Below are 17,638 nucleotides of genomic sequence, written 5' to 3'. Positions count from 1 at the left end.
TACTACCAGTGTTGGAAAGTAGTCTGGGTTTCGCGTTCGATTTTTTATCGCCAGAGGTGTGCAAAGAAAAGCATCGAAGTTTTCCCCACCTCTAGCAGCTAGCAAAAGCAAAATAAAACGTGAGCGAAGCCACCAAAAAGCAGCTAATAAAATTAAATAATAATTATTAATGTAATAACGAACCGCCTAGGCAAAGGTAGAAGCAGCGACGAGACAGCAGGAGTGCGGGAGAACGATAGCAGTAGCAGCAAACAGCAACAACACAAGACAACAACAAAGACGCAAAGCATGAGCTGAGGAGTGAGGGGTGCAAAATCCAACTGCAGACAATAAAAAAAAATAATAAAAACACAAACACATACACGCACAAGCACACACCAAATTCAACAACAGAATTCAAATTGGAATTCACATTCGACATTGTTTATCTCTGGAGCAAGGATCTAGGACAAAGAAGCAATCACGGCGTCGCAATTGCAGCATTTCTTTTACACTACCAACAACAACAACATTCAAAACACAAGCAGTAGCAGCAACAATAAGAGCAACAACAACAACATCAACAACATGAGCACAGTGTTTATAAACTCACGCAAAAGCCCAAATGTCCTGAAAAAACAAGGCACCGACCAGTGGGTCAAATTAAATGTGGGTGGCACCTATTTTCTGACCACCAAAACAACACTGTCCCGTGACCCAAATTCATTTCTATCCCGTCTCATACAAGAGGATTGTGATTTAATATCAGATCGGGTGAGTATATATAGTGAAAACAAAACCAATTAGCTTAGAATATTGATTCATTCAGATTTAATGCTTTTATCATTATCATAAATCGCGTATGTACATATATAAATATGTATCTAAACGTAATTATCTATAGTCTATGTAGGTCACTTGGAAGAGTCTGCTGGTGAAGTGAAATACATATACATATGTATATGCAAGTCTGTGTATATACACATTTGTTTATACATCAATATTTTTGGCAGATCTTGTTACGGGCGAAATCAGATACATGTTGCATATAGCATAGAAAGCTGGAGGGAGGAGGAGGAGCAGACGCAATTGGCAATTGGCAATTGCCAATCAGCAAGAATTCAAATTTCAAATATATATATTAAACAGCTCAAATCAGCTTGGATCCATTTAAATTTCAAAAATGATTCATAATAATATAAAAAATGATTCATTTTTAATATTTGACAAGAATTTGTAAATTATGTATAAATTAACTTAATTTAGTAGCATATTTTGTACCACTGTACTGGTGGATAACTAATTAATCGCTTCAATGTCACTTATCCATAAAAAAAGATCTGTTGCTAATTGATTAAGCAAAAATCCAAAAAACGAATCGGTCCGTCAATCATCTATCTAATGCTTGTCCCACAACTAGTTAGTTAGTTACTTTCTCTCTATCTCTCTCTCTCTTTGTGTCACTATGATGTTCTATATACGAATTTAGTATAACAAATATTTCAAATGCAGGTCAGGCAGCAGCAGAGCACAGATATTGTGTTACGTTGTCCTCTTGCTCTCTCCCTCGCTCTCTTTCTCTTTTATGTTGTTGTGCCTCTTTCTGGGGCAACCCAAATGCATGTTGCAACACATAAATGCACACATATACACACGCACACACATACAGGGACAGCGAACTAGTTTACTGTGACATCGAGTCCTTGGAATTGAGTGGGTGGCTTTTGTTTTTGGTGGGGCAAGGAGGAGTAACAAAGAGTCAGGCATATTTCTGTTATAAAACAAAAGAAAAACAAAACAAATGAAATAAAACCAAAACAAAAATTTAGAGAAATTCCTCGAAATACATATGTATGTGTGTGTGTGTGCGCGCATATATATTTTATATATATTAAACAAAACGAGAATTCCTCAACACATATGGGATTATAATTTCATTTGAGATAAACAAATATCGACAGAAATGCTACCTTACCCGGACTGCCCCATGCCATGTTTGCCTCTTTACAAATTCCCAATGACACCCCCAAAACGTTGTCCCCCTCCACTCACCACTCAGCCCCCCTCTTCCCACTCTCTCTCTCTCTTTTTCTCTGTCTCTCTTGTTATGCCAGCACAAAATTGTTTTCAATAATAAAAAGTTTTTGCACTTTTCTTTACCCACCAACCAAAATAAAACAAAAATTTGGGGTATATTAGAATTACTTGATCCAAACATAAACAATGGGCAAATATTACTAAAGAAAAGGTCGGTTTTAAGTAGCAAATTTTAAGTTTATTTTCTATATATAACTTAGACATTTTGATGGCATTTGATACCAAGAATAGATTATTGAAAAGATATCTTTAAAAATTTCAAATTTGAACAGATTTACTTGTTAAATATTCAAAGCTTAGTATTTTACCTTTCTGGGTGCTTAGGTTTTTTGAATTTTAAAAAGCGAATCTAGATTTTGTTTATATAAAAATATAAACAAAATAGAAAACCATTGATTTCATTTAAGCCTAAAAATCAATATAAACAATTGATTAATTTATGATCTAAATGATCTATAGATATCCAAATCACTTTTTTCGGTTAGCCGAATTAGACTGAATTGGCCAAATTAGACTAAATTGCAATAATATTAAGGATAAAATGTACTAAAAAAATCAAATTGCTTTTTACAGTAAACTTAATTAGTCTAAATTTTGGTTTAGAATATACATTTAGGTTTTATTTTGTTTTTGGCACATAATATTTAATAAAATGGAGAAAAGTTAGAGAATAAAATTCGTTGGGTATTTAGAATTTCGTTGCTTAAAACCAAATAGCTCTTCCGGTTAATGGTTTTGTTTTATTGTTGTGCGCCCGCGCCTTTGTTATTGATTAAGTTTGTGTGTGTGTGTGTGTGTGCGTTGTGTGTGTGTGTATGTGCGCGCGCTCAGCAATTAAGGCTAGGCCCATGTCTTGCTCCCCTCGTTCCCAGAAAAAAACCAACCCAAAACCGACATTCGCCCCCCACCAGTCCCATCTAGTTTAGCTAGCTACAATAATAGCAAACAAAGCACCAACTGGTGGCTGGTGGCCCGTCATTCACCTGCAACAGCAGCAGCAGCAAAAGCAGTCTGTCTGATGATGATTTGATTTGAATGTTTTGCATTTTACCTACCTACAATTTTTGAGTGACACATAAATGACACATTTCCTATGAATCAATTTACTAATTGCTAAAAACAAAAGAAAACCCCTTTTTATGCTCTATATATGCTTTATCTCTATCATATACACACACACAGGATGAGACTGGCGCCTATCTAATTGACAGAGATCCTAAATATTTTGCTCCTGTGCTCAATTATCTAAGACATGGCAAACTTGTGCTCGATGGCGTCTCCGAAGAGGGTGTCCTTGAAGAGGCTGAATTCTATAATGTTACACAGCTGATAGCTCTGCTTAAAGAGTGCATCAGTCACAGGGATCAGGTGAGTTGTTCTTGTTGACCCCCCAACCCCATAATGATAATCTATTTTGGGGTGGGAGATATACATACATACATATATGTAGGTATAAATATATTGAAATTGTGACAATTAAAATGCAATTACAATACAATTAGATAGATAGTGGAATAAAGGCTACCAGAATCGTTGTCGCTTATCTTCTCGGAATGAATTATTTTTAGACACTCTAGTATATTACAGTCGTCAGTGGCATTTTTTGTTGTTGTAAGCTAATTCTCCCGCCCGCAAACACTAACTCCCCCCTAATGGCCGTGAAGTTCCACAATTATCTTCTACGTCATAATAAATTTTGATAAGTCCGCGGTATATTGTGATAGAGCAGGAAAAGGGGTGGAAAGGGCGGGGGAATGCAAGTTGCTTTCATAACGTTCCCCTTGGGTGCGCATAAATAATTTCACTTGGACACAGGTGTTTCTAATTATTCTGCGGGGAAAGTTTTTCTTTTTGGGGGTGTCCTTAATCGAATGAACCAAGTTAAAGTAATACAATGCCAATAAAACTGCTGAAGGTCCTTTTTAGAATAGGATTTCATTAAGAAATACGTTTTGTTTGTTATTAATTGATATCTCTTATCACTTTTGCTGCAGCGTCCTCATGCCGATAAGAAGCGAGTTTATCGTGTTTTACAATGCCGTGAACAGGAACTGACTCAGGTAAGTAGCGCACACATTATAGATATAAAAACTCTATTATTTAATATTCTATCTATCTGTCTCTCTTTAGATGATCTCAACACTGTCCGATGGCTGGCGTTTTGAGCAGTTAATCACTGTTGGCATGCAGTACTCCAATTATGGACCATTTGAAAATAATGAGTTCCTTTGCGTGGTATCTAAAGAATGCGGATCGACAGCTGGTCGTGAATTGGAGCTAAATGATCGGGCCAAAGTCCTGCAGCAGAAGGGATCGCGAATGTAAGCCAGCGAATTGCTCTGTATAGTGTGTCCTGTCTGTGTTTCTGTGTGTGTGTGTGTGTGTGTGTGTGTGCGTGTGTCCTGTCTGTGTGAAGCAACTAATACATATATAAATGTATAACTATGTGGTAGAAAGCAAAACGCACAATTTAACCATAAATAGTTTACTTTAGTATATAGAAAATTGCAAATTTTAAATGCGCTGCATTTGTGTGTGTGTGTGTGTGACTCCTCTATGCGTGTGTGTGAGCAAATTATATGTATATTTAAGTATTATTTTATATTAATATGTTAATTTATATATTTTTTTCTATCTAATTGCAGTCTGGGAATATAAACATTTGCATCTATATCCTTATCCTTCTATCCTCACCCCTTCCTCTTCATTCTACATGCTACAACAATTACAACAACATCATCCATACACAACAACAACAACAACATAAAATCGGACATGAAACTCTATAATCAAAGTATATAACAGTCAGTCAGTCAATCAATCAATTAATTGAATTTCAAATTTTATATAAATTATTGCAAAAAAAGAAAAACAAAAGAAACAAAAACAAGGCACATTCATAATGTTATTGGTGATATAGCAAAATTATATCGGTATTATACTCAATTTCAATTCGTATTCCAATGCCAAGACTTCTTTCTTCTATATACATATATACCTATATATACATATATAGGTATGTCTCTTCATTTGATTTCAATTCAATTACGTTTTTTTGGTTTGTCATCACATTTGCATCTTAAGATAAAGAAATTTTAAAAAGTTTTTATAGACATTATATACAGTTTAGAAAGCTCTTTTTAGCTGCAATTAAATGTATATCTTTTGAAACTTGATGATCAATTTTATGATCTAATGAATGATATATGAAGATATATACTTATATATATATATATAAGTATTTGTATGAAATCAGTAAAACAAACCTAAAAGGGAAATTAATTTTAACTAAATGGGCAGATTTCACACGAATACGAATCGGAATTAAGTATAAAATCTTCCATTATGTTTTGATTTGATGATTTATTCATTTCAATCAAATTTCATTTCCATACAAGAGACCAAGTTAACAAATTTCTATGCTATGTGTGTGTGTGTGTGAGCGAGTGTGTCTAGTATGTGTGTGTGTGTATGTGCGCCTGAGTATGTATGAATGTTGCAAAACAAAAAGAATAAACTTAAGTACAATACATATATTAATTAAAATGCTTTATTGACTCAATTAAAAACGAAAGAGACGACGGTATAAACAAATTAAAACGAGAGAGAGAGATAGATAAAGAGAGTAAGCAAGAAAGCTGCATTACATGGGATATTTATCTGGCTCTTCCTTTTTGTTAAAAAGGGAAGAGGCACACAACAAATAAACAAACAAACAACAATAGAGCACAAAAAAAAGCACCAACAAAAAACAAAACAAAAAAAAAACCAGGATAGCTCAAAAAAACACAACAATAATATATGAAACAACAACAAAGGCAAACAAACTGAAAATGTTTAAGTAAAATGTCAAAACTATAAACACCGCCAGCATTGTACTGTTCGTTTATTTAGTTAAATAATTATACTAACTAACACAATATGTACATACACAGTGGGTCACTAGGTCTTAACACTTCATTCAATTTCAGAGCTAAACTTTTGCAATTTACACATAAATACTTTTCAAACTTTTCAAAAATCGGGGCCATTTAAAAGTTATTTGCAAACTAACAATGCATGATGGTGAAATATTAATCAATATATATTTTATGCATTGATCGGATAACTGACAAAATAATTAACACGATTCGTCGTTTCCTTGTGTTAGGATTGCAAAATTTAAGCCAATTCAACCTTACTAAGTTCTTGAGAATATCGACTTAAGAACTACTTAAGTTCTCTGAAGTTATTAAAGTCGACCTTTTCATAGATGATGGAGCAAGTCCATATAAATATACTTAAACTCTTTTTTGAGAAGGAAAATTTTCAAAAATTTAGAATAATTGTAATTTTAATGGATAGTTCAATTGCCATTTTAATTTCAAAAGTTTAGCTTGAATTGTAATTGAATTGAACTTGCTATGTTGTGGTCTTATCTAATGATCAACTGTGTATATATATATATATATATATATATATATACATACATATATTATGAACCAATCTATATGTATATTTGTAATAACAAAATTAAAGTATTTTATTGTAAAATGTCATTAAAACAGCAACAAGAAACAATATTAATAACAACAACAACAACAACTGCAGTAACAACAATAAAATAATGTTCTAGTTAATAGTTAAAAACAGAAATCATATATATATATACATACATATATCGGATAAATGGTCTATGGTTAGGATTTGTGGGTAATTCAGTTACAACTTTCACAAGCTTAAGCTTAATTTTTTTCTAAAAATTAACTACTAAATTAATTAACTACAGATATCCGAGCTAATTATATATATTTATCTTATCGGCTAACAAAGAATCTTAAAAAAAAAATATAAGTATTTGTGTATACCAGTTTGATATTATTGAAATAAGTTTGATAACTTGTCTTTATATTGTTTATAAGAAGCATTTGAATATTTATTTAGATTATTTTTACTAAAATGTTTGCAGTTTTCAAACAAAATCGAGTAATAGTTCAGATAGTTTGACTTGATTTTTGAATTGTTTTCAATTTTTTTCACATTTAAAATGTTTGCAAGGAAAGTTTTGACGGAATTACCCAGTCGTCGTCCCCCCTCTAAATAAATGAGTAAGCTAACTTGAAGTTGAAATTGAAAAAGCCTTTAGCTTATGTTTATATATATATATACAGATATATAGCCTTTGCCTCCATCCGTAAACTACCCTAAAACAATGTTTGTCTAGAGAGTGAACTCATTAATCAATTTCGTAAAAAGAGGTCTGAGTTTAGCGTTTAACCATAACAATTTAAATGTTAAATGCTGATCATGATGATAATGAAAATCATTTCTTTTTAAAGCAATTTACTTTCTTTAAACTAAGTTCGAGCTGCATTTACATATATAATTGATATATAGAAGAAGAACAAAAATTATAGGTACACCTACCAATCTAATTATATATCTATATATAGAGATCAAAAGCAGCCTTCGTTGTGTGTGAGTGTGTGCATGTGTGTGTGTGTGCGTGTGTGTAGCGCCCTTGAGCTTTATTTAAAAATTGTAAAAAAAAAGTAAAAGAAAAATATATTGAATCACGACTGAATTTATGTGAACTTGTGCACTCAAAAACGAAAAAAAAACAAAAAAAAACCAACTACTAAAAACCAAAATCCGGCGACGTTTTGTGCAGCAAAATAATAAATTAAAAACAAAAATATGCATCTTTATGTATATATATATATATATAAATTATATATGCTTGATATGAAAAGTATATGAATGTATATAATTTTAAATAGCAACTAATTTATACACACATACACAATAACTAAAACTAAAAACAAATTAAGAATTCAAAATGATTAAAAAAAAAAACAAATCACAGAACGTCGCCACCTACTCGTACCCATTTTTTGTAACCATTTTGAATTATTTTATTATACATACATAAAAAAAAACGAAAAAAATAAATAATTTATATGTATATGTGTATGTACATACATATATATAAATAAAATATAGTAAACAAAAAACAAATAAGAAACAATTGTAACGCTTATAAAGTTCATTTTTTTCTGGGCCGCCGCAGTAGCAGATCTCCCCACCCTGTGTGTGTGTGTATGTGTGTGTGTGTGTGCGTGTGTGTAGAAGGGCTGTCGGGGGAGAATTAGGCCCGGATAAAGCAGACTTAAGAGCAAAATAAAAAAATGAAAACCCTTTACAATTAGCTTGTAGTTATACCAGAGAGCAGACATTAAAAGAAGCAAACAAAAAACTGAACAATAAACTGTTTTATGTACATTGTTCAGATGCAAAAGAGAAAAAAATACAAACAAAAACAACAATAAAACAAAAACACTAATTGCAAAATGTTACAGATCCCGCAAGCAAATATTATGCTAAATATGTATGCATATATGTATATACATACCTGTATCTGTACTTAAAGAATTCACAAATTATAAATAAACCATTAAACATAAATCTACATAACATAACACGAGCTGATCAGCTTGGAATCTGTTTCGTATTCATGTACTCTCCCCTTCCCTTTGAATATCCTGTGCGAATATTTTTTTAATTTGATTTGAAAACAGGATTTGGACCGATGGTAAGCCTTTTAACATTATGATGGATGAAAAGGACTTGAAGGATGAGTGAGCATACGATTGCAGCATTTGTCTTGCTTCGCTACGTTTTTCACAGTGTATTTTGTTATTTCATCGTGGACCTTGTAAGTCCCCTGATTTAAGTCTGTACGTTAACATTAACTGTTAACGCAACGCATTTGAGCAATGTTAACGCATTTTTGAGCTGTGGTTTGTGTCTGTACTAACTTAGATTTCACACAGCTAATTTATGGGGGATTCCCCTGGGAAAAGCTTCGCAAAGAAAACGTATCCTTGTTTTTTGGATTTTTTTTAACGTACATTTTTGGTGCCCAATTTTTTTCCAGCCCATATTTCAAACCGATTTTCAAAAGTTATATCTAAAATAAAAGGCAAAAAAAAAATCTAACAATAAGCATAATGATTTTTTTGTAAAATTTGGCAAAAAATTTTGTTCTTGGGATTTTAAGGCATTATTTTAACTTAAATTTTTCAAATACTCAAAAAATTAATTAAATTAGACCTTCATGAAATTAAGGTTTACTAGAACACTTTGCTGTTAATTAGAATTTTTCGTCTCGCTTGGAAAGATGCATTTTTGAATTGAATTTAAAATCATTGAAACGAAAATTGGTTTAAATTTTGCAGAATTTTCTAAATTACATTCAGCTAAGACTATATTTTGGGTAAGTGAATAAACAATGAATCATTCTTTGAGTGATTTTTACGGGTGAGGGGCCCGTAGCATTTGCTAATCCTGCTATATGGCCAATCCGACACTGATGTGCTGGTAAATAATATGCAAGATCAATATTATTTTTGCAGCTTAGAATTTATCTAGGGATGTCTTTTTTCTCAGATTCTTCATAGGTTTTTCAAGACACTTTCAAGTGCATTGCATTGCATTGCTTTTAGAACTTTGAATTAATAATTAAGACCCATTTGAACCATAAAAGTATGCTATAAAAATTGTATATATCGACTGGAAGATAAATGGTAAAAAAATCTAAAAATCCTTGATAGCTCAGCTTTCTGCAAGACAGTAAGAATCTCCTCTTTATTTAAGTGTTTGATAAATGAGGACTCAATCGTCCTTTTATTCCAACTTTTTCAAAGACTTTGTCAAATTTTACAGACGCTGCAACAAGGACTTGCCTGAAGAAGTTGTTTTTTTTTTTTTGTCTTTTATTTTCTATACTAGATTAAAATACGAGGTGAAAAACATTTGCACACGATTCAAAACATGTTTGGAAAACGATTCATGCACTATTTAAAGGATAAAATTTGAAAAATATGACTTTAACAGGCGAAGCTAATTAAAAGGAGCCATCAAGGAGTCATGGTTTCTGTTTCTTTTTCATTGGAAAAAGAAGTTATCTATGATAAATAAAGGAGCTCATTTAATACTATTTTAAATATAATAATATTATAATATTTAATATTGGTAAATATTTGCTCAATCTATATGCAAATGGCGGGTTAGTAAGGATTCTACAGGTCTTTTTTCCCCATTTGCCTTGGTTTGATTTTCCTTAAATACACTCATGATCAAAATAATAAGTACACCCCTTAAAATTGAACTTTATTGACTTTAGATTAGCATAACTTTTTTCCTATTAACTTGATCAGCAAAATTTAAATGCACTTTTCTTTATTGAACATTTATTTTTTGGAAAAGAAAAATAATTTTATTTAAAAGTTACAACAAAAAAATGTAATTGCGGAATTTCGTGCTTGATTAAAATAATAGGTACACTTCAATTGACAAATTCAAGTCAAATTTAATTTTTTTGGTTTTCAAATCACTGAAAATCTATTTTGTATTTTGTAAAATGTATTCACCTTTATTTTACCGTTACTTTTTCCATCCATTTGAGAATGCTCTTAATCAAAGCTTGCCAGGACTCTATCGAAATCTTCTTCGACGCACTCCCTCAATTGTCGATTGTTGGCTTTTTTTTCAGTTCTCGCCTGAATCTATAACTGACCCACAAGTTATCGATGAGATTCAGTTCAGAAGACTGAGCCGAAAACCGAAAACCATTCCTAAAATCCGACCCTTTCATTTCCTCTCCTATCCTTAGGAGAGCACTACTTGACTTGGCATATAAGAATATTTATCTACCTATAGATTCAAATATATACTTAACCTTTTCAACGATATCCAGATATTAAGCCAGCGAGTCAAATTAGGCATACAATTTGGTTTTTTTGTTTTAGAATTTTTATTTATAATTTATGGGTTTTTTTGTGTTTTTGTTTTTCTTTTTTGTTTTGTTTCTTTTGTATACATGTAATTTATATATAGATACATATCTATATATCAATATATATATATATATATATATATATATATATGCATAATTCATTCTGATGTCACAGCTTCTTAATGCCGTGATCATTCAGTACATTTTTCATTACTTTTCTTGCCATTCGTTTCGATTCTTTTCGTTACTTTCTGTTCTGCCATCATGGAAGTTAGTAATACACTTAAAAAAAAAACATGTGTTATATGCCAGCGCTTTTTTTTGTGTTATATATATAGATTATTATTATTTTTAATATTATTATAATTACTATTATTATTTTGTTGTTGTTGTTGTGGTATATTTCGTATTGTTGTTGCTTGATACTTTTTTTCATTCCATAAACTCCACAACTTTTTGACCACATTTTAATTTTTTGTTCATTTTATTTATATTTTTTTGTTTTTGCTTTTTTCTCCTCTTCCCTTTTTTTTGTTTTGTGTTTGCATCGATTATGAATAATTGAAAAAAAATGTACAATTAGTGTGTGTTTTGCTCTTTCTATATATTTGTATGAATTTGTATTTCTTTGTTGTGTGTGTGTGTGTGTGTGTTTGTATGTATGTATGGGTGGGAATTTTTTATGGTTTTTCGTCGTTTTTTTTTATAATAAGTTGTGCAATTTGTGTGTTCATTGTTTTTTTTTTGTTTTCTTTTTTTTTGGGGTTTTATTAACTAATATTTAAGAGTTTCTTTAACTTGGTTTTTTTTTTGTTTTGTTTTTAATAAATTCGGACTTTTAAAGTGTTCGAAATTACAGATATTCCATATATGTATATATACTATATATATATATATATATATTATGCCTAGAAAAATCTAATTAAAATCAAAATCAAACAAAAGAAAAAAACAACACCTGGACTCTTTTCAGGGATTTGTGTATGTGTATGTGTGTGTGTGTGTGTGTGTGTGTGTGTGTATGTGTGTACAAGAAGTTGAATGTGTATATGTGTGTGTTAAGCCAAAAGTCTTTTAAAAATGCAACTGCATATTAGTTAGAAAGTGAGAGAGAGAGAGATTTAATTATTGTATAAAATCCCAAAAAAACAAAAAATAAAGTAATTAAATAAACTTTGTTTTATAAATTTTTATTTAACCCTAGCAAAAGGCATAAATATATGTACATGTATATGTATATGTATATGTATATGTATATTTTGGGATCGGTAGAGGACTCTGAAGTCATCTAGATCGGACGACTCTCGATTTTAAACTTTCTTCTATTGTTTGTCAGTTTAAGAGGGGGAGAAATACTTCTTTCAGCTATCTCTTCCTCCCCTCGCCGGTGAGTTTAAACAATTTTCTTTTAACTTTGAATGATCCGATCCGCCAGAAAATGCTATGCCATATTGCTTAGGGTATTCAAAAATCGGCACGGCCGATATTAAGACCAGCCCTCAATTTAGAAATGCTTTCTTTTTTTAAACATTTTTCTTTTTTTTTTTTGTGTTTTTAGGAGGGAGGATTTTTTAATGTTTTCGTTTTTTTTGTTTTTTCCTTTGTCGCTATACATTTAATTTTAAAAATTTAAATTTTGTAGTTAATCACAGATTTTTGTTTTTGTTTTTTTTTCTTCTTTTCTTTCTTTTTTTCATAAATTTTTTTTTTTTTGCTCTTTTTTGTTTTGTTTTTTAAATACCGAAAAAGTGAAATCAATAAACAGCATAGTTTCGAAATGTATTTTAGTTTAAACAATTAGAGGTTTGTTTTTGTTGTGTGTATTTATAATTTTGACTAATTTGTCTAGATTTCGACCTTATTGAAGTTAATCAAAAATTTGTTTGAGCAGGCTTCAGGTCAATCTTACTGATTTATTTGCGCCCATGGGTATGCACACAAAAAAGGTGGAATCTGCAGTTGCAAGCTTTGCCGTTCTTTTTTCGCTTCATTTAGTTGGCAATGTAATTCCCAACTAGTTTTAGTGTTGAAGATATGGTATGGCCATTACAATTGTGGATTCTTTAGCGAAGTCTGCTGATGATAGAACTTGGTGGTTCTTGAAATAGCTATACAGACAACCTGCTCACCTTTTGTGCTGCCTATGATTTAAAGTCTTACAAATAAATCAGTAAGATTGACCTGAAGCCTGCTCAAACAAATTTTTGATTTTGACTAATAATTTTCAATTATCTAATTGTGTTTTCCTTCTTCTTTTGCTTATTAATTTTTGTAATTTTTTTTTTGTTTTTTTTATGATATGCGTTGCATTTTCATTATCAATTTTTTGTTTTGTTTTTTTTTTGTTTTGTTTTTGTCTTCTATCAAATTTTGAAAGGTTACATTGTGCATATGTATAGGTGGGGATGTGTCTGTGTGTGAGTGTGTGTGTGTGCATGGGTTTTGGGATGACATTTTTTGATATATAGTTCACTTTCAATTTCAATTATTTCTAAAAAATATTTTGAATATATGAACTTTTTTGTTTTTTTTTTTAGATCTATCAACTACTTTTAAATATGCTTGAGAAACGTTTTCTGTTTTTATATGCAATATATATACATATATAGATATATATATATGCATACATATATATTGGAACCCTGATTTATTTGGCATCTCATCTTGATTCGTTTTTCCATATACTTAGAGAATAGAAATGCAATCGAAATCGTTTCAAGTTAAATCGATATGAATTTATTTGTAGATGTAAAAATTTTGCACTAAATTCTAGTACTTAGTTTTGTTTTTGTTTTGTTAAATGGTTTCACCGACAACAGTTAAGATCTTAAGTATGTATATATACACAACTGAATAATTTTAAGGATATAGTGTTGAGGTTTTGTTTTTGTTTTGCGGTCAATCTTAATCAAATTTCATATAGATTGGCATCAAAGAGAAAGTGAGAGATATTGTTGTTGTTGTTGTTAGTTTGTAAACTGAACCTGAATTGATATTGATATATACACACATATAGAATATAAATTAGCTGTTAATTCTGATAATTCCAGCATAGAAATTGTTAAACAAATATATATATATATATTCCCCACACTTATTTTTCATTTCTCTCTTCATTTTTTTGTTTTTGATTTTCGCTTCTTTTGGCCATGCTAAATAGATATTTTTTGTGGTGGTGGGGGGAGGGGGGGTGTGGCGTTGGTGGGTAAAATATTACTTACAGTTTTTTTTTTTGCTCTCTGTGTTGGACATTTGTGTGTCTGTGTATGTGTGTGTGTGTGTCAAAAGAGAAACCAAATAAAAAAAGTAAAATGTAAAATAAATTTTGAGTTTTGCTTTATTTTTGTTGCAGTTGTTTTTTTCTTGTTGTTGTTGTTGTTGCAGTTATTGTTGATATAATTTTGAATAAAACATTTAATTAATTAAATATATATATATATGTATATATATAGAGATATATAGAAACAATTGATGTACAAAAAATAATACAAAAAAGTTTTCTTTGCTTTCACAGTTCGTTTTTTCTTCATTTCAGTTTTTTTTTTCATTTATTCAATTAAATTTCTTTTTTTTTGTTGCTTTTTTAAATTTTTTTTGTAAGACCTAAACATAAATTTTGAGTAAAATTAAGGAACAGCCAAAACAAGAATTTTGTACAAAGAAAATCCGAAAATTTTTCATTTTTCTTCTTTTTTTTTAGATCACAGTTTGTTTGCATTATTTTTCGTAAGACAAAAACTAAAAAACAAAAAAAAAAAATTACAAAAAAAAAATATATATATATAATCAATTGTAAGTAAGCCAAAAGTTTTTTGTTGTTGTTGTTGTAGTAGTATATTGTGTAACGGTTAAAACTAAAAGACGAAAAAAAACAAAAAAAAAAAAAAACTAAATGTGTTAATATATATAAACATATATATATGTATATATGTCTATATGTATGTATGTATTGTATATATATATTGGTAAATATATGGTAGAGTTAAATCGTATTGTAAGGAGAGAGATAATTACTGCCAAATGTTGTTGTTATTGTTGTTCAAGTTCAAGTTTATCCAAAAAGTTATTATCAATTGGCAGTAATTTGTTTTTGTTTGTTTTTTTTTTGTTGTGTTTAATAAATTAATATTTCTTTTGTTTCTTTTTTTGTTTTGTTTATTTAAAAACTAGAAAAACGCTTAAAATCAAGTTTTATTTACTATATATATACACATACATATATATGTATATATAAATTTGTTTTCATTTCTTTCTTTCTGTTTAAAAAGTAAGTAAGAGAGAGAGAGAGAGAGAGACAGAGAGAAAGAGAGAGACAGCGAAACGGAGAAGGAGATATGGAGAATGAGAGTGAAGAGAAAATGCCTGAGACTTCATCTATCTCCTCTCCACCCTCGACTTATTTTTTTTCACACCACACCCTTACTTTTACCCTTATTTCTTACCCATACCGTTTTTTGTTTTTGTTTTTTGCTTTTTTGAGTCTATAATAAAAGATGGATGGAATATGGATATCTATCTGTATATATGTCTATCTATTCACTTTTATGATATAATAGCATGGCACAAAGAATACTACAGATAGATTAACGTCTTAAAAGAAAGACTGAAAGCGAAAGCAACAAGAAAATTCAAAAGAAAGTTAACCGCTTAATTATGCTTTATGTTTTGTTCATTATATTTGTGTCTTACTGTTGTCCCGCTGACCTGCTTTTGGGATCAAAATATATTAACTTAGCTGCCACTTAAACGCGATCGAGTGATCAAGTAGAAAAGAAAACCAAAAGAGACATTATATATATAGAGGGGGGGGGGGGGGGTGAAGGGGGGTTTAAAAAAAGTTGTAAAAACTTTGCTCATCCAAAGCAGAGTTTCATGTATATATATATATATATATGGTAAGTCCGGTTTAGTGTTTGAAATGCCCATTACACATTGATTTTACTGGCAATATATATATATATATGTATATATATAACATATATGTATGTTTTCTTATAACGACAATTTGTTGTCGGCTTAGATATATACATATATATTTGTATTTACTTGTGGCTGTGTGTTTGTTTTATAAATCTTTTTTTTGTGTTTAAGAAATTCCTGAGACGTTTTTTGTGTTTGTAACTTTTACAATTTGTTTGACACATTTTTGTTGTTGCTGTTTCATTTTTTTTTTTGTTTGTTTTTTGTGCAAATAACAATTTGTTTTTTTCGTTTTTTAAAATTTGTTTTGTATGTTTTGCACTTTGATTTTGTTTTTGCTTTGTTCCCAACAAAAAAAAAGAAAAAAAAAACAAACAAATCGAAAAACAATAGACCAAAAAATTGTTACATTACTTTAAGATGTTTGCTTTTGCTTTTCTTTATATATATATATATATATATATATGGATTTTATATCTACAGCAGAGTTTGGCAGTTTGGCAAACTTTTCTATATCCATTTTCCAGTTGTTGTTTATTATTTTTCTGCCTTTTTGATTTTTTTTTTTTTTGGCCTGCTATTAACGTGTTCACTTGGATTTTTGTGATTTGTTTTTTTTTCTTTGTTTTTTAACTTTTTTTGTGTTTTTTTAAGGTATTTTTTTTCTTTGTTTTGTTTTGTTTTTATAATTTCAGAACATTTGTACTTCGCTGGTGAAAAATCACTGAGTTACTTTGCGGTTGTTTTTTTTGTTGTTTAAACTTTCTTTTCGTTTCGAACTTTCTTCATTTTCTTGGTTTTCTTTCTTTCTGGGGTTTTGTTTGTTAATTCAAGGGTGTGTGTGTGTGTGTGTGTATGTGTGGGTGTGTCTGCGTGTGAGTGCGTACATCTACATATTAATCACTAATATATATGTATGTATGTATGTTTTGTATATATATGTATGTTATGTATATTTATAATATATAAATTGTTTGTGTGTGTGTTTTTTGTTGTGTTTGTTTTGTTGTTTCTCTTTTCATATTCTCAATTTGTTTTTTGTTGTTTTTTTTTTAGTATATATCTGTATGTATATTATATATGTATATATGTATATATATATATATATAAAAAAAAATTGATTTTAATTTTTATTTTCATTTTCATTTTGTGGTTTTTGTTGTTGTTGTTGTTATTACATATATTCGTCAAGTTTTTTTTTTTTTTTTTGTTAGTATACGTTTAAAAAGACGTGACTTTTGCTACTACAATGTAATTTTCTTGATATTTATATCCCTGATAACGTTTTACTTTTTTGTTTTTTTTTTTGTATTTGTTTGTTTTGTGTTTAGCTTAAAATTTCTTAGATTTAGAAAAAAAAAACAATTTATATTTTTTGTTTTGTTTTTGTTTTTCTTTTGCATTGCTTAGCCTAAAGGTTTTTCATGTTTCTTTTCATCATTATGATCATTCTAACTGCTGCTCGTTTACTAGTTACACATTTGCTTCTACTAGTTACTTTTGTTTTACTCGTTTCTTTGCCTTTTTGCTCGATTGTGCCTTCAATTTCTTGAATTGGTTTTTGTTTTTGTTTCATGGATTTGGAATTTCGTAAATTTTTTAGAGAATGAAAAGAAACGATAACGCATTAAAAATTACAATTAAATTACAATATATAATTATGTATGTATGTTTATATGTATATGTATGTATGTAGAAAAACCTAGCAAAACTAACGAGAAAACAAAACTAAGAAAGCCATTAGATTAGATTATAAATGTGTGTCTTCTCTTCATTTGTTTGCTTGGCTTTTATTTTTTGCTTAAAGAGTTGATCAGTTTGTTGAGAGAGATAGAGAGACAGAGAGTGGGAGAGAGCTAAACGTTG

The 17,638-nt window shown here is 29.9% G+C and overlaps 1 protein-coding gene across 1 annotated transcript; it reads left to right on the top strand.

Moving 5' to 3' along the window:
• The first annotated feature begins 53 nt into the window (after positions 1-53).
• Positions 54-4,953, top strand: LOC6652854 (BTB/POZ domain-containing protein KCTD5). The gene is made up of 6 exons (XM_002075485.4): positions 54-119; positions 191-753; positions 3,259-3,444; positions 4,071-4,136; positions 4,207-4,397; positions 4,722-4,953. Exons 2-6 carry the CDS (start codon positions 568-570, stop codon positions 4,732-4,734), a joined length of 642 nt encoding a protein of 213 aa, XP_002075521.2. The 5' UTR covers positions 54-119; positions 191-567; the 3' UTR covers positions 4,735-4,953.
• Positions 4,954-17,638: the final 12,685 nt, after the last annotated feature.

Source organism: Drosophila willistoni, assembly GCF_018902025.1.
Source record: "Drosophila willistoni isolate 14030-0811.24 chromosome XL unlocalized genomic scaffold, UCI_dwil_1.1 Seg142, whole genome shotgun sequence".
In the NCBI taxonomy this organism is placed as follows: domain Eukaryota; kingdom Metazoa; phylum Arthropoda; class Insecta; order Diptera; family Drosophilidae; genus Drosophila; species Drosophila willistoni.
This window is presented reverse-complemented; position numbering and strand designations above follow the sequence as displayed.